Raw genomic sequence first — 17,708 nt, forward strand, 5'->3', positions numbered from 1 at the left:
GCCATCGCTCATCCATATATTTATATGTACATATTCTTATTCATTCCTTTACACTTGTGTGTATAAGGTAGTTGTTGTCAAATTGTTAGATTACTTGTTAGATATTACTGCATGGTCGGAACTAGAAGCACAAGAATTTCGCTACACTCGCATTAACATCTGCTAACCATGTGTATGTGACCAATAAGATTTGATTTGTGTGTCTGTACGTGGTAAACCTTCAAGCCAGGCCAGTGTCAGTGTTGATGGAGTGTGTGGTGGGGAGAGAACTTGGACTACAACGAAGACGAACCCTGAGAGACAAATCATTGTTTTCGACAGCGTGATATCCAAATGGAGTGCATTTAGTAGTTATTGTTTCTAGGCCATTCAGATATACACAAATGCTATGTAAAGTGGAAGGGCTCTATTTGGGATTGGACACCACTCATTTCTCTCCCCTCTCTCTCGCTCTGTCATCTGCAGGTGATGCGTTCCTATTTTAAGCGTGCCGACCCGTTCTTTGACGAGCAGGAGAATCACAGTCTGATAGGCGTGGCCAACGTCTTCCTGTCCTGTCTGTTCTACGACGTCAAGCTGCAGTACGCAGTACCCATCATCAACCAGAAGGGGGAGGTAAAGAGAGGCTTCAAGTGCTACATAACACCAGGGTCGTGTTCATTAGGCACAGTGTAACGAAATGTTTTTGCAACGGAATTCGAAAATGAGCATTTCTCATTGGACAAGTCAAGGTAGTTCCTCCTTGTTTCAGTCCGTTTATTCCGTTAGTCGCCGAAAGAATACGACCATGTTTCTCAACCAGTGATGTCCAACTCTTGTGTTCCAGCCCAGCAGTAACACACCTAATAAAACAAATAGTTGTCTAYCTTGATGACTGCCCTGWGTCGATTGTTTGAAGGAACAAGGCGTCTTGGTGTTGTGTTAAAACGAAAGCCTCATATTGTGGAACAGTGACGATGCAGCACAGAAAACTCCCCGTGTTATGAAATGATTTCACCCGTGCRGTTGGTTTTCTTGTAGGTGGTTGGGAGATTACACGTTGAGGTGGTGAGAGTGGCGGGGGGGGTTGAGGACAGCATGGCTGGGGGAGAGGACATTGAGCCCAGCCCTGATGGAGAGGTGCAAGAGAGGAAACTGGTCTGCATGGTGAGTTTATTTCGGATAGGGAGACACTCGTACACACACAAAGAAAAGTCCCTTTTTTAGATGGCTCTTCTGGCTCTCAAAAAAGGGAAAGCAATATCAGACCTGCCAACATGCACGRATTTTCCGTACCAACTACGCAATTACGCAATTCCGTTTGTGTCAACGGACATGGAGATTAATACATCATTATTTCGACGTAGCTACCCCCTGTTTGTTGTGATGCTGAGTTTGCCGACTGTCAGCTGTACGTAAACACATGGACAAATCCCTTTTCGACTCCGAGTGTTGTGGGAAGGTCAACACTAATTYTTTCAAGCTAACGTTAGCGAACATAAGATGGACATTCAGTGGGCTCTAAAGTGCCAGCAGTTCACTCGCATTTGCTAGTGAAAGAAATGAAATGCAAATACTGAAAAATAACTGGTCACAGTTCTGCGAGTGTGATATACATTTAATTCTGTGTCCCATTAGTTGTATTTTCCACGTAACATTACGAGGATCACYCAACCTGATTATGATCCACGTCACAAAAAGCTCCCTCAGTACAGACATGCTAAGTGCCCTCGTTACCAAGTAGGTTTCAACYATTGCCAGAGGAACTACCCTGATGCTCTGCTGAGTAAGGCTAAATCTGCTAGCTTCCAGGCAAATCTGTCTAGGAAATGAAATGAACATCTGAAGGTCTCCCGAAGATTTGTTCTCACCCACTGTTTCCTATCATAGCTTTTTCCTTTTTATTATGGGTAACATGTTTATTTGATACTGATGCTATGCTTCAAATATTTTGTTTCTTTTTTTAAAATTTATTTTTATGATCGTGGATACACGGAACAACAACCGCGCGTGTCGCCATTGTGCATCCTGCATAATTTATTTTGTCCCCCTACATCAAACACGATCACGACACGCAGGTTAAAGCATCAAAACAAACTCTGAACAATGAATTAATTTGGGGACAGGTTGAAAATATTAAACATGTATGCTATTTAGCTAGTTAGCTTGCACTTGCTAGCTAATTTGTCCTATTTAGCTAGCTTGCTGTGTGCTAGCTAATTTTCTCTATTTAGCTAGCTTGCTGTTGCTAGCTAATTTGTCCTGGGATATAAACATTGAGTTGTTTTTTACCTGAACTAACCAATGAGGAGATGGCACGTGGGTACCTGCTTTTATAAACCATGAGGAGATGGAGAGGCAGGACTTTAGCGCGATCTGCGCAGGACATAATATGTCATTTAGAGTTCTATTTTAGCCCTTGGCAACAACAGACGCTCGTTGGCGCGAGCGAGCAGTGTGGGTGCAATAATTGAATAACATGGATTTCTACATTTATTATGCGACGCTTATTATGCGACGCTTATTATGCGACGCTCATGTAAGACGTTTGTACATTTTGTACCTAAACAAATAATTTATTATTTGTTTAATAAAATAAAAGAACTCAAAGGCCCTTTGTGTGTTTTTCTCATTAGATCTTGTTAGTGACTTTTACCATATGTGTGAATGGAATGCTGTCAAGAAGGTACTCCACCTTAATAGACTAGATTTGGTACAATTCTATAATTGCGATCAGACTCACAAACAGCCCGCGCACGAGTTTGCTTCCCAATTTGCCGCGTGCGTCTGGTATCTAAAAAGTTGGACAGGGTTGGAGGTCTGCAATATAATTTGCTTGTTCTCTCATGAATCCTATTTAATCATCCCCCCCCCCCCCAACCCGTGCCTCTCCTCCAGATCAAGATCCTGCAGGCGACAGGTCTCCCCCAGTACTTGTCCAATTATGTGTTCTGCCAGTACTCGTTCTGGGACCAGGCGGAGCCCGTCATCGTGGCCCCAGAGGTGGACCCCTCCGCCTCATCCCCCAGCAGCAAGGAACCGCACTGCATGGTGGTTTTCGACAGCTGCAAGGTATTACATTAAATTACAAGTACTTGTATTGCCAAAGCAACAATGTTGAACAGTCCAAAAGGACATAAAAGACATTTACATTTCAGTCATGTTGCAGATAGCTTATGTAGCTCAGGATGAAACAGGTAGCCTGGTTAAACTAGTGAACGCAGCATTCAGTCTGGTTTAACCCCAACCCTTCCTATCTCCTTACAGCATGTGTATTGTTCCGCTATAGTGTGTTAATGTAATGCTAACGCATCTATGTTCTTTCAGTGGTGTTCAATGCTATTATTTCTGCCCTTTGAAATGCTGTTTTTCTTTCTCTCTATATCTCTCTCATTTATATCTATCTATCTATATATTAGGAGCTAGGTGTGGCAGTAACAGAAGAGTTTATAGAGTATCTGACAGAGGGGGCATTGGCCATCGAGGTGTACGGACACAGACAAGCAGACTCCGGCAGGAACCCTGCCCTCTGGGACCTCAGCATTATACAGGCCAAGACACGCACACTACGGGACAGTAACAGCGCACACTACGGGACAGGTACACGCACACTACGGGACAGGTACACGCACACTACGGGACAGGTACACGCACACTACGGGACAGGTACACGCACACATAGTGGCTACAAGACAGGTACGCAGGCTACGGGACAAGTACACACACACACACATACATACAGAGTGATGCAGCACAAAGTGACACCAACACATATACCAGAGGTTCCATTTCTACAAAAAAACAACCTCGTAAATGACATATGTCCTGTGTCTGTCTCCATCTGCAGGTGGAGTGAGGTAACCCGTCGTCTGGAGATGTGGATCCAGGTGTTGGAGATCAACGAGAACGGAGACTTCATGCCTGTAGAGGTCATACCTGCCAGAGACGTACGCACCGGAGGCATTTTCCAACTACGACAGGTAGGTGTTACCTGTGTGTGTGTGTGATTTTTTTCCTCATTTTCTCCTGCCAATGTAATGGTGTAATTTAGTTTATATCTATTCAGAACACCATCTAAAACAATGTGATTTTTTTCCTGTTAACGCAATTTTAAGTAAATATCTTTATTTTTCTGTTTAATCAGCAACTCCAAGTTGTTCTTACCTCAGAAAATAGCATTTCTTACAGTGCCTTTTAGAAAGTATTCACACCCCTTGACATCTTCCAAATGTTGTTGTTATAGACTGAATTTAAAATGGATTAAATTGAAAAAATGTTGTCACTAGCCTACCCCATAATGTCAAAGTGGAATTAAGTTGTAKATTTTTTAATATATATTTTTTTACAATTAATTAAAAATGAAAAGCTGACATGTCTTGAGTCAGTAAGTATTCAAGCCCTTTGTTATAGCAAGCTTAAAAAAGTTCAGGACTAAAGATTTGCTTATCAAGTCAAATAATCAATTGCAAAAAACACTATTGCACCAATAATAGTGTTTATCGTGATTTTTGAATGACTGCCTAATCTCTGTACCCAACACATACAATTATCTGTAAGGTCCCTCAGTTGAGCAGTGAATTTCAAACAGATTCAAAGACCAGAAAGGTTTTCCCAATGCTTCGCAAAGAAGAGCACCTACTGGTAGATGGGTAAAGATTTAAAAAAGCAGACATGAAATATCCCTTTGAAAATGGTGAAGTTATTAATTACACTTTGGGATGGTGTATCTACACCCAGTCACTACAAAGATACAGGAYTCCTTCCTAACTCAGTTGCTGCTCAGGCATTTCACCATGTAGCCAATGGTGACTTTAAAACAGTTAGTTTAATGGCTGTGATAGGGGAAAATTGAGGATGGATCAGCAACATTGTAGTTACTCCACAATACTAACCTAATTGACAGAGTGAAAAGAAGGAAGCCTGTACAGAATAAACATATTCTAAAACCTGCATCATGTTTCCAACAAGGCATTAAAGTAATAATACAAAAAATGTGGCAAAGAAATTCACTTTTTGTCCTGAATACAAAGTGTTATGTTTGGGTCAAATCCAACACAACACATTACTGAGTACCACTCTCCATATTTTCAAGCATAGTGGTGGCTGCATCATGTTATGGGTATGCTTATAATCGTTAAGGACTGGGGAGTTTTTTTCAGGATTAAAAAGAAGCGGAATGGAGCTAAGCACAGGCAAAATCCTAGAGGAAAACCTGGTTCAGTCTGCTTTCCACAGAAAACCTGGTTCAGTCTGAATTCAAAGATGAATTCACCTTTCAGCAGGACAATTACCTAAAACACAACGCCAAATCTACACTGTAGTTGCTTACCAAGAAGACGGTGAATGTTCCTGAGTGTCCGAGTTTTAGTTCTAACTTAAATCTACTTGAAAATATATGACAAGACCTGAAAATAGTTGTCTAGCCATGATCAACAACCAATTTGACAGAGCTTGAAGAATTTTTTAAATAATTATGTGGAAATGTTGCACAATCAAGGTGGGGAAAGCTCTTAGAGACTTACCCAGAAAGACTGCTGTAATCGCTGCTTCTACAAAGTATTGACTCAGGGGTGTGAATACTTCATGTAAATTAGATATTTCTGTATTTTATTTTCAATACATTTGCTAACCTTTTTGAAAACATTTTGGGGTATTGTGTGTAGATGGGTAAGAAAAAWATATATTTAATCAATTTAGAATTCAGGCTGTAACAACAAAATCTACCATTGAAATGGACAAGCAACGTTCTCCCCACTGTTCTATATTCTGTTGATGCCATGTGTGTCACTCGGGGCCAGTCCAAAGGCATGTCATGGAAAGGGGCTTACCAAAAAAAATGGCCAAACGGACTAATTTGAGGTAGAAAGGAGCTCACTTTAATCCGTTGTACAGGATGCGAACAGGTGACTGACATTAGAACTTCATATCTAATCTCTTCTTCCCTCTATCCCTCTCCTTCACCCCCACCCACAGGGCCAGTCAAGGCGTCTGCAGGTGGAGGTGAGGTCCGTGCAGGATAGCGGCACCATGCCCCTGATAGCTGAGGTGCTGCTGGCCGTGTCAGTGGGCTGTGTGGAGATCAGACAGACCTGCCAGGCCAAGGCCAGCAACGAACCCATACAGGTAACACACGAACACACATACATACAGTACCGGTCAAAAGTTTGGAAACAATTACTCATTCCAGAGTTTTTCATTATTTTTACTATTTTCTACATTGTAGAATAATAGTAAAAACAAATAGAAACGACAGACCATCATTACTTTAAGACATGAAGGTACATCAATCCAGATTTTCAAGAACTTTGAAAGCTTCTTCAAGTGCAGTCGCAAAAACAATCAAGATCTATGATGAAACTGACTTTCATGAGGACCGCCACAGCAAAGGAAGACCCAGAGCTGGACCCCTCTGCTGCAGAGGATAAATTAATTAGAGTTACCAGCCTCAAAAATTGCAGCCCATATAAATGCTTCACAGAGTTCAAGTAACAGACACATCTCAACATCAACTGTTCAGAGGAGACTGTGTGAATCAGGCCTTCATGGTTGAATTGCTGCAAAGAAACCACTACTAAAGGACACCAATAAGAAGAAGAGACTTGCTTGGGCCAAGAAACACAATCAATGGACATTAGACCGGTGGAAATCTGTCCTTTGGTCTGATTCCCAATTTGAGATTTTTGGTTCCAACCGCCACAGCATTCTGCAGCGATGCGCTATCCCATCTGGTTTGCGCTTAGTGGGCCTATCATTTGTTTTTCAACAGGAAAATGACCCAACYCACCTCCAGGCTGTGTAAGGGCTATTTGACCAAGAAGGAGTGTGATGGAGTGCTGCATCAGATGACCTGAACTCCACAATCACCTGATCTCAACCCAATTAAGATGGTTTGAGATGAGTTGGACCACAGAGTGAAGAAAAAGCAGTAAACAAGTGCTCAGCATATGTGGGAACTCCTTCAAGACTGTTGGAAWAGCATTCCAGGTGAAGCTGGTTGAGAGAATGCCAAGAGTGTGCAAAGCTGTCATCAAGGCAAAGGGTGACTACTTTGAAGAATCTCAAATCTKAAATATATTTTGATTTTAACACTTTTTTGGTTACTACATGATTCCATGTGTTATTTCATAGTTTTGATGTCTTCACTATTAATTCTACAATGTAGAAAATAGTAAAAAAATCAATAAAACCCTTGAATGAGTAGATGTGTCCAAACTTTTGAGTGGTACTGTATACACATACATTACTATACCTGAAGAAAGAAATGGCTGCCATTTAGGAAAGTGTTTTGGACTAATACTATTGTGTATTTTGTTGTTTGTCTCACAGGTGGAAGGTGATGAGATGGACAGCTATCAGGTAAATAACATTAGATTATCTCTACTGAGAGACAGATAGCGGGACGACTCAATGATGGCTTCTGGTGCTATATCTGATTGGTTGGTGTGTGTTCTGTCCAATAGGAGCGTGATCTGGAGCGTCTGCGTCACCAGTGGCTGACYGCTCTCACCAAGAGACAGGAGTACCTGGACCAACACCTTCAGACCTTGGTCAGCAAGCCAGGTAACACACACACAACAGTCAGTGTAGTGGAGGAAGTACTGTATAAGTTTGGGCGGCAGGTCAAAGGGCACAGGAAATGAGGTAGAGGAAGTGGTGGCAGAAAACACCTTCCTCTGATTGCCTACACATCTGTGTGGCATTGAGGAAGAAAGACATTGACATTGTTGTGCTCCCTCTACAGAAAAGACCGAGGAGGATATGGAGAGGGAGGCCCAGCTTTTGGAATGGCGTCTGACTCTGACTGAGGAGAGGAACGCGGTAATGGTGCCTTCAGCCGGCAGCGGCATCCCTGGAGCTCCCGCAGAGTGGTGAGAGAGACAGGGAATGTGCGTGTGTGTGCGTTTGCAAGAGAGATGTATATAGATGGAGATGTGGAAGGATCAAACCGTTTTCCTATGGGAAATGTCCATATTATTCAACAAGTGTCTTTGGTCATGTTTCTTTCTTTCTCCAGGGTCCCCCTACCTGGAATGGAGACCCATACCCCTGTGCTTTTCCTGGACCTCAGTGGTAAGTTCTTTCTCTACTCTTCTTTTCTTCGTTCTCTCTCTTCTGACTGTTCTAGTGTAACATTACGTCAATCATTGAAAACATCACTTTCATTCATATAGCACCGCATGTCTTTCTCTTACTCTCTCTTTTCTCTTTCTCTCTCTCTCTCCCCCCCTCGCTCTCTCCAGCGGATGATTTCAGTTCCCAGGAGGCATTGGAGGTCCCGGAGGCAGGCGGTTGGGACGCCACTCTGAGCGGAGAGGATGAGGACGACTTCTTCGACCTGCAGATCGTCAAACACTATGATGGAGAGGTAAGCACCGGGTCCTATTCATTAGGGCACACCGTATCACTATTTTTGCAACGGAAAACCAAAAGCGTTTTTCATTGGGAAAGTCCAAGTAATCCCTCTCTGTTTGTCGGCTCTCTTCCATATGATCCCTAATGAACACAACCCTGCTCCTCCCCATCCCCTCTCCACTAGGTAAAAGCTGAGGCGTCATGGGACTCCACAGTGCACGAGTGTCCCCAGCTGAGCCGCGGCGGAGCGTGGCCAGAGCAGAGGGTGTATCTGACGGTACGTTGCGTGGTGCAGCTCAGCCACCCGGCAGACATGCAGCTGGTGCTGAGGAAACGGATCTGCGTCAACCTGAACCCGGGCAGACAGGGCTTCGCCCAGAACCTCCTGAAGAGGATGTCCACGCGCTCCACCATCCCCGGCTGCGGGGTCACCTTCGAGGTGGTCTCCAACATCCCCGGGGTGAGCCATACCCGAGGGACACAGGAAATGTTGTGATTTATAATCAGTTACCATGGCTCTTTTTTTGTACTAACTTACTACAATCACTATAGCTCTCAGCTGTTTAAAAATATGTCCTGTCCTCGCGTTCTCCTTCATTGCACGGAGCCAACCTAATGATGCCTTTGGCTTCCACCATATTGTTTTCCTCTGTCAAGTAATGTATTTTAAAACCGTATAATAACAATCTATGCTATTTAGCAGACGCTTTTGTCCGAAGCGTCTTAGTCATGTGTGCGTACATCTTACGAAGGGGTGGTCCCGGGAATCGAACCCACACTCCTGGTGTTGCAAGCACCATGCTCTACCAACTGAGCCGACCAGTGCCGATGAAGGGGAGGAGATTAGGAGTGGACAGATATTTCAAGCAATTGAGATCCTGCGTCTTTTTGGCAGCTCTACTAACGCTCCCCGGTCTCTCTCTCCCGCCTCTCTCAGGACGCCCAGGGTTCAGAGGACAGGGAGATGTTGGCTCGTCTAGCTGCCAGCGCCGAGAACCCCAAGTCGGCCGACAATGAGGCGGCCATTGAGAAATACCTCCGCAGTGTCCTGGCTGTGGAGAACATCCTCACTCTGGACCGACTACGACAGGTCACTACACACTTACACACTGAGGATGGACTGTGTTCAATGTCTGGGTTGCGTTTGACATTTTTTTCAGTGCTTATAAGTTTAACCTGCTAAATAGTTGCATTTGCACATTTCAAGTACTTGTATTAAATTATTAGTAAACCAATAGAAACCTTGAATGGAGTACTCGAGCCCATCCCCACTACACACTAGGACCATCTACATACAACACTTAACATTTCTGTTGGTGCATCGCAGGACAATTCAGTACTGTTGCTGCTATTGCATGTTCCTGGTTTTGACTGTGTTTTATCGTGTGTGTGTGTTTATAGGAGGTGGCGGTGAAGGAGCACATGGCAGGCAAAGGGAAAGGCAACAGACGCAGTCTCAGCTCCCCCAGTGTACACAGGGTAAATGGCACATTCTCTACAAAAGTCATGTCTGTTGGGGTACTGGGTCCTTGCTATATTGATTTATTTAATAGGTTTAGGCAGCAGAGGTCTGCCTAAATACATTTTCTTTTTCCTTCCTTCCTTCCTCTCTTTCTCTTGTTCAGCTCTCTGGCAGCAGACAGGACCTGTCCTCTACCTGCAATCTGGAAAACAAGGTGATTATACAACCCAGTTGAAGCTATACAACTGTTAGTGTTCAAACTGAACAAATCCAGAGCCCAAAGTACATGGATCAATCCCCACATCTTTTAATTCTCTCTCCCCCTCCGCCCGTTCTCTCTCTCTCTGCTGTTCTTTTCTCTCTTCTCTCCTCCAGAGTCGCTGGGAGAGCCAGCAGGACATCTTCATCACCTCGCCCCAGTTCAGCCGGACTCTGCCTCGCCCCTCGCCCTCCTCCTCCCCCCCCACCATGCCCCCACAGAACCAGAGCCAGGACTCAGAGCAAGGTAAGGCCCTGACTCCTCCCTCTACACCACTGCTCTACCATCCCCTCCCCTCTCGCCCCTCTATCTTTCTCCCCCTGAGACTGCTCTGTTAACTGGCTGACTCTACCTCAGTCTTGACATTCACTCTCTCTTTTTCTCTGTTCTCCTGTCATCCTTCTCTTTTCTGTGCAGTAGACCTCTGGTGTGATTKCGTCTCTGTGTTTTAATTAGTGCGTGTGTTCGTGCCAGGGTTTCTTTGAATCGGTAATGCAGTGGCTCTGCAAATGTGGAGCGGATATTCTCCGCTGCTGGCCGGATCTCCAGGCGACCATCGCATGAGCCTGAAACCACAGACTGGCCAAACTCGTGTTTCTAAAAATGAATTCAAAGGCACAAAGTCATTTTATGTTAATTTGTATTTCATTCTAAGTAAGTCACAGCCTATATGCTCAATTTACAGACTATAATGATTTAATACAACTAAATGTTGTTTAAATGCTGAGAGCTTTATGTCCCTACCAGCCTGTTTTGTCGCTCTCGCAAATGCTTCACAATGTATATCTGGGAAGGCTTGAAATAATWGAAATAATATAGCCTAAATAATTAATTAGGCTCCCTGTCTGGCTCCTGACCTATTTAGAGTGGTTATATGCTGTTTAATATGACATGTAGCTTATTTGAAATTATGTACACTTCTTACATTCACCTCTTCATGTTTATTCCAATCATTTTCATTCAAATCCATATGGTTTGGTTTCAATACTTCAAAACCAAATGGAAGGTCCAAGTAGTCACAAAAATAGARGGGTGGTTAAATTGTGATTTTAATGGATGGAGCGAATTTGGAGCTGCAGTTTTTTRCCCGCMATTGTGCAGTGTTTTTTTGCCGGAGAGCTCCATGAGCGATGAGAAGGATTTCCAACTGCTCAACTCCGCTCACATGCTCTGCTCCCAAGTGGATGGGCCTATGCCCTCCCAGGGCCACGCCCCTGCCCAGTCACGTGAAATCCAMAGATTAGGGCCTAATGAATTTACTTAAATGGACTGATTTCCCTAATATGAACTGTAATTCAGAAAAATCTTTGAAATTGTTGCATGTTGCTTTATATATTTCTTCAGTATAGTTACCTACCTGCCCTAATTGGTTACGCACCCAATGCATATGGGTCCAATACATTTCTCAAATGGCCGGTGAATTCAAATCTTCCCGGTCACGTTGTCCGGTGCCACATTGTCCTAACAGAAACCCTGGTGTGTGCGTGTACCTGTGTTACATACAGTAGTACCATTTCCTGTTTTTTTTTTTTTTCACTCTCAGCGATGTCGTTTTAATGGCTGTGTTGCCAATGAGAATTAATCATTCAGATTCATTTGCAATCTTCATGATTATAATATGTTAGTACGTGGTAAAATCATCTTTATTTTATTATGTTCAGTTATTTTAATTTATTCTTTGTCATCTGTCTGACCTGGTCCAGCCATGTTATATTTTTGTTGTCATTTCCTGGGCTTGCTTTTCAACTTCRTGTCTTAATCTCTCGCACCTCCCCCACCTTCTAAACCTTCTCCTGCCCTTCCTCTTTTCCTCCGGTTCCTCCTCCTGCTCCTCCCTTTCTTCTCCTCCCCTATCTTTTCTTCCTGGCCCTCACCCTCTCCTTTCCTCCTCCTCTCTCACCGGTTCTCCCCTCAGGTCGTTCAGGGCTTGCTGCATCTTATCTTTCAGTCAAAGCCCTGGTGCCGCAGATGCCCAAGCTACTCAAGTCCCTGTTCCCTGCCCGCGAGGACAAGAAGGAGCCCCTGCGCCCCTCGCCCCACTCCCTACAGGTAGGGCTCTCACACTGACCTTAGGTAACCAAGTGACCTTTGGACTATCACCAATGGTCACCCCCCACAGCTGATTCAAATCATCAAAGCTTGATGATGAGTTAGTTATTTGGTATAARGTGCACCCAGGTGGTGTGGGGGGGGGACTAGGACCGAGTTTGGGAAACCCTGTTGTAACCCCACTGAAGCCTTTCCCATTTTCTGTGATTTCCCCAAATAAACCAAACCATGTTTCTAGCCACAACACCTATCAGTAACTGGGAGCCCAGAGAAAATGTATGGTTGATGTGGGTCTATACTCCACTGTAGTTCAGTCTCCTCATCCTCTGACTCCCAAATGAGTGCTCAAATCCATGCCTTCTTTTCAATGTAGCCTATTTTTCCTTTTTTTTCTCTTCCCATATGACATAATGATTTGCTCAATTCATCCATCAGGCCTTTTACCAGGTGCTGCTATCACAATAAGACCTATCATTATCTGCATTTGAATGGAATGGAGTAAAGTGGAGATGGTTTTTAGAGCATTCAGAGGAAGTTGTGTCTAAACTAGTGAATGTTACATTCAGCTTCCAGCAGAGCTGACAAAACACACTCTTGTATTACAGGWTATAAGACGAGCTACTCTAAGAAAGACACTGCTCGATACACTGTGCAGCGCTGAAATGATTCCCACCTGCCACTTGTGATTTAGAGTTGTTTTCCACAGTGGGAGACGGGCACACCTGGGGTGGTGAAGCTGGGGGTAGAGCGATCTGGAGCTGTCTATTGGGATTATGGTCATTATTGCACTGTGATGCAATGGCTTCTAACAGCCGACAAATCAGCTTGCTGSCAGCTCTAAACAAACTCTTGAAAAAAAGCTGTTTGACCAGATACAATGCTATGTCTCTGTGAACAAATMAACAACAMACTTTCAGTATGCTTATAGAGAAGAGCACTAAACATGCACTGCACTGACACAAATGGCTGYAAAAAAACTTCAGTGTAGCCTTTCATATTATTGAAAACATTTGTGTTTTTGCTTTATATCCTGCTTTATATCCTTGGTTGAGAGCTATCTATCCAATAGAACACAGAGGGTTTTCCTTCAATGGAAGCTTCTGTAAAGTGTGGTATTCCGCAAGGCAGCTCTCTTGGCCCTTTACTGTTCTCTATTTTTACTAATGACCCACCGCTAGCATTAAACAAGGTGTTGCAGTCAGTTTTGGAATGGGTGGGTAGTAATAAACTAGTCCTGAACATATATGAAACTAAAAGCATTGTATTTGGTACAAATCATTCCCTAAGTTCTAGAGCTGAATCTTGTAATAAGTGATGTGGCTATTGAGGAGAATACACTTCTTGGTTTCATCTTAGACTGTACATTTGTAAATTGTCATGGTCAAGGCACATTGATTCAATTGTTGTAAAGATGGGGAGATGACTGTCTGTGATTAAAAGATTCTCAGCATTTTTAACACCACAGTTGACCAAACAAGTCCTGCCAGCTCAAGTGTTATCTAATCTTGACTCCTGCCCAGTGATTTGGTCAAGTGCTGCAAAGAATGACATAGAAAAGCTACAGCTGGCCCAGAACAGAGCAGCACATCTTGCCTTTCAYTGTCAGTCTCTCTTGGCTCAAAGTAGAGGAGAGATTGACTGCATCAATTATTGCATGAAAAATTGTGTTGAAGATACCAAATGGTCTGTATATAGCTCTGACAGACATACTTACCCCACCAGACATGCCACCWGGGGTCTCAAGGCAACGCACAGTGTTATATAGAGCCATAATCCAGGCTTCTCACCATGTGGACTGGCTGTGCCACTATGTCAAAAATAAATAATACTTTATTTGTTATCATTTAAGAACAGGCACCACACCCTAATAGAGTATTTTTTTGCGCTAGATTGCAAGAAATGGCAGTTACATGTTTTCAAAAACACAAATCTCAGAGCCAATAGTTCTGAAAGTGGTCCCCGAAAATTGCGTACTACATCACATATGTGCAGATATGTGCACCCTGTCATTGCTCTCTCTCTCTGGCTCTGCTGTGTGTTTCTTGCTACCTGTCACTCAATTGGCGAGGGGCTGAATATCATTGGCTGGAACATGAAATGGCCCACGTGGGGGGAAATGTAGGGAACATGGCGCAGCACAGCTTCCAGAAAACAGTCTTTCAAACTAGGGTTTTCGTAGCTAATTGAGGTAAAACAGTAATTCTACTCAGATTATGGATGTTTGAAGTACACATTGACACATCCAGCCCTAAGCGAGAAATTTGAAACATACTAGTCGTCAAAGTACCGGAGCATGTCTTTAAGGCGTATGTACACTTTATATACAAAAGTATGTGGACACCCCTTCAAATTAGTGGATTCGGCTATTWCAGCCACACCCGTTGCTGACAGGTGTATAAAATTGAGCAAACAGCCATGCAATCTCCATAYACAAATATTGGAATGGCCTTACTGAAGAGCTCAGTGACTTTCAACGTGGCACCGTCATAGGATGCCACCTTTCCAACAAGTCAGTTTGTCAAATGTCTGCCCTGCTAGAGCTGCCCCGGTGAACTGTAAGTGTTGTTATTGTGAAGTGGAAATGTCTAGGAGCAACATCGGCTCAACCGTGAAGTGGTAGGCCACACAAGCTCACAGAACACGGGACCGTCAAGTGCTGCATTTCAATGTAAGGTCTATCTATACCTGTTATATTCGGCGCATGTGACAAATAAAATTTGATTTGATTTTCTGAATTGCGTAGTGCATAAAAATTGTCTGTCCTCGGTTGCAACACTCACTACCGAGTTCCAAACTGCCTCTGGAAGCAACGTCAGCACAATAACTATTCGTCGGGKGCTTCATGAAATGGTTCCATGGCCGAGCAGCCGCACACAAGCCTAAGATCCCCATGCGCAATGCCAAGTGTCAGCTTGAGTGGTGTAAAGCTCACCGCCATTGGACTCTGGAGCAGTGGAAACGCATTCTCTGGAGTGATGYATCATGCTTCACCATCTGGCAGTCCAACGGATTAATCTGGGTTTGGCGGATGCCAGGAGAACGCTACCTGCCCYAATGCATAGTGCCAACTGTAAAGTTTGGTGGATGAGGAATAATGGTCTGGGGCTGTTTTTTATGGTCGGGCTAGGTCCGTTAGTTCCAGTGAAGGGAAATCTTAACGCTACAGCATACAATGACATTCTAGACAATTCTGTGCCAGGCCTAATTACCCAACATCACTAATGCTTTTGTGGCTGAATGGAAGCTAGTCCCCGCAGCAATGCTCCAACATCTAGTAGAAAGCCTTCCCAGAAGAAGGGAGGCTGTTATAGCAGCAAAAGGGAGACCAACTCCATATGAATGCCCATGATTTTGGAATGAGATTTTTGAAGAGCAGCTGTCCACATACTTTTGATCATGTAGTGTAATGTGCAGTAATGTATGTTTGCTTTCCTATGTTATTGTATTTAAATATATGTAAATTCTAAAGTATTTTTGTTTGTAATGTCTTTTTCGTGGTGTCGGACCCCAGGAAGGCAAGCTGTCGCTAATGGCGATCCCAATAAAAATCTAAATCTAAGCTTCAATGGAGGTAAAACGTGAKTGGTTTAACACAGAAGGCGAACTACTACTCCCTACATCTCTCCAAGAATTTGGTTTTATCCCCATCTTCTCGAGCTGTCTAGTGTTATAATGGCGCCTCGTAAGCATTGCTCTAAGGCAGGGGTGTCAAACTCATTCCATGGGGGGCCCTAGTGTCTGCTGGTTTTTGGCCTTTCCTTTCAATTAAAACCTAGACAACCAGGTGAGGGGAGTTCCTTCAAAGGGGGAAGCGAGAACCCGCAGAGACTCGGCCCTCCGTCGAATGAGTTTCACACACGTGCTCTAAGGTAGTGCAGGGTTTCCCAAACTCGGTCCTGCACATTTAGAGGAACAAAAAAACAATTGGACAGAAAATAATTGTACATCTCTTTCCAATAATTTTTTTTTTTTTTCTGGAACAACATGAGGGTTTTACATAGCGAAGTGATTTCTTACATCTCTTGTCTGTAAAGTAGTTGATGGGTTGCTTATTTAATACCATGTCTATAGCCTATATAGTAAAGTCGAAAGTCGCTGAACACTATGTTGGTTTMGCCCAGCCAAGCTTGCTGTTTAATTTCCATATAGACTAGATGTATTGCCAATGCAGTAAGATGTAGCAATGCCATGGTTCCACTTCTGTCAACGCTGCATTTGTTAGTCACGCTTTAAAGACAGATAACGSCACAATGGATTAAAAAATTATTCTGTATGGATTAAAACCACTTTTGTGAAGAGCCGAATATAATCGGCTGAGCTTTTTGGCTTTTTATATTAAACTCTTAGTTATGTATAATGTGAAAGAATACTTATGTATTTAATTGAAGTGTTTCTTCTTTCCCATTGAACATAGTTGTGTTTCTCTCTCTCTCTCTCCCTGGCAGCACATGCCTCGTATCATCATGCAGACGACAGGGCCTGAAGACAGCAGGATCCGGATAGAACCGGTAAGTTCCAGTCTAGTTGTAGTTAGTTGTTTAGAGATCAGTCTAGTTTGAGTTGGTTAGAGATTTACAACAACTCTTCAGGCTGAGACAGTGTATTGACCATATAAATAGAGTGAATGAATTATATTTCTATGGTATTGACTGTAATATGAAGCTATGGTTGGTAGTAAGCTAGTGGATCTGAGGATCTCATTACGAGGATGATGGTGGTGGTCGAGGTGGTAAAGATAATTGTGGTGGTGATAGGCAGGCAGTATGACGTCATGGTTTGCTCCGGTCAGTCTTGAGTTGGGTTGAATAATTCTTAAATCCCTGTCTTTGAGGTGTGATTGCCATTGCCGTCAATTCCCCGTAGGTTGCTATGGTAGTGAGGACAGCCCTGATCCCGGCCCTGACCAATGACAGGTGGTCGGTGTCCCCTGAAGCCACTCCTGTTCCGTCCTCCCAGCATGACCTGCATGACTACCCCCTCAGCCCCATCAGCGAGGCCTCCAGTGGCTACTTCTCCACTAGCGTTTCCACAGCAACCCTGTCCGAGGTTTCTGCCGGCGGCGACCACCCCACCACCCCTCTCCGTCCATCCTCCTCCCTCACCCTCCTAGAGGCAGGGGTGAGGCTGAAGGGGAGTAATGCTCCTGAAACTACATTACCCAGAACCCATCCACAGCAGCAAGCTGACCGGAACGGTGTTACTGCTGCATCTCCTCAGTACGAAAACAAAATGGCCACCACCGGTCCCGGCTCCAACGTCAACAGCGTCGTGACGYGCAACAAGCCCTTCTCAGTGCAGAGGGTGTGCACGTCGGACCTGAAGTCGTTGCAGGAGCGTGTCCTGGGGGAGGAGGAGGGAGGAAGAGGAGGACAAGGGAGTCTGGAGAGGTTGGAGATCATCCTGGACGATGAGGACGGCGGTCGCGACTTCGTGTTGCCTGATTGGCTGAGAGAGGGGGCGTGCGTGACGGTGGGAGCCAATAAGGGCGGGACGGTGCGCTACGTGGGCAACACGAAGTTCGCAGAGGGCGTGTGGGTCGGGGTGGAGCTCGACTCGCCCTCAGGTGTGTGTTRACTGTTCACAAAGGAATCGCATGACTTAACATAA

The 17,708-nt window shown here is 44.2% G+C and overlaps 1 protein-coding gene across 1 annotated transcript in view; it reads left to right on the forward strand.

Moving 5' to 3' along the window:
- kif13ba (kinesin family member 13Ba) overlaps positions 1 to 17,708 on the forward strand; it is a 94,639-nt gene that overhangs the window by 72,069 nt on the left and 4,862 nt on the right. Inside the window, exons 21-39 of the mRNA XM_023986335.2 lie at positions 466 to 615; positions 1,021 to 1,146; positions 2,878 to 3,051; positions 3,399 to 3,553; positions 3,824 to 3,959; positions 5,953 to 6,102; positions 7,306 to 7,335; positions 7,440 to 7,539; positions 7,721 to 7,847; positions 7,994 to 8,049; positions 8,220 to 8,344; positions 8,516 to 8,791; positions 9,269 to 9,421; positions 9,733 to 9,810; positions 9,957 to 10,007; positions 10,169 to 10,298; positions 11,968 to 12,101; positions 16,547 to 16,609; positions 16,965 to 17,664. Coding sequence (XP_023842103.1) covers positions 466 to 615; positions 1,021 to 1,146; positions 2,878 to 3,051; positions 3,399 to 3,553; positions 3,824 to 3,959; positions 5,953 to 6,102; positions 7,306 to 7,335; positions 7,440 to 7,539; positions 7,721 to 7,847; positions 7,994 to 8,049; positions 8,220 to 8,344; positions 8,516 to 8,791; positions 9,269 to 9,421; positions 9,733 to 9,810; positions 9,957 to 10,007; positions 10,169 to 10,298; positions 11,968 to 12,101; positions 16,547 to 16,609; positions 16,965 to 17,664 — 2,914 coding nt within the window. The remainder of the gene's footprint in view (positions 1 to 465; positions 616 to 1,020; positions 1,147 to 2,877; positions 3,052 to 3,398; positions 3,554 to 3,823; positions 3,960 to 5,952; positions 6,103 to 7,305; positions 7,336 to 7,439; positions 7,540 to 7,720; positions 7,848 to 7,993; positions 8,050 to 8,219; positions 8,345 to 8,515; positions 8,792 to 9,268; positions 9,422 to 9,732; positions 9,811 to 9,956; positions 10,008 to 10,168; positions 10,299 to 11,967; positions 12,102 to 16,546; positions 16,610 to 16,964; positions 17,665 to 17,708) is intronic.

Source organism: Salvelinus sp. IW2-2015, linkage group LG4q.2, assembly GCF_002910315.2.
Source record: "Salvelinus sp. IW2-2015 linkage group LG4q.2, ASM291031v2, whole genome shotgun sequence".
NCBI classification, from domain to species: domain Eukaryota; kingdom Metazoa; phylum Chordata; class Actinopteri; order Salmoniformes; family Salmonidae; genus Salvelinus; species Salvelinus sp. IW2-2015.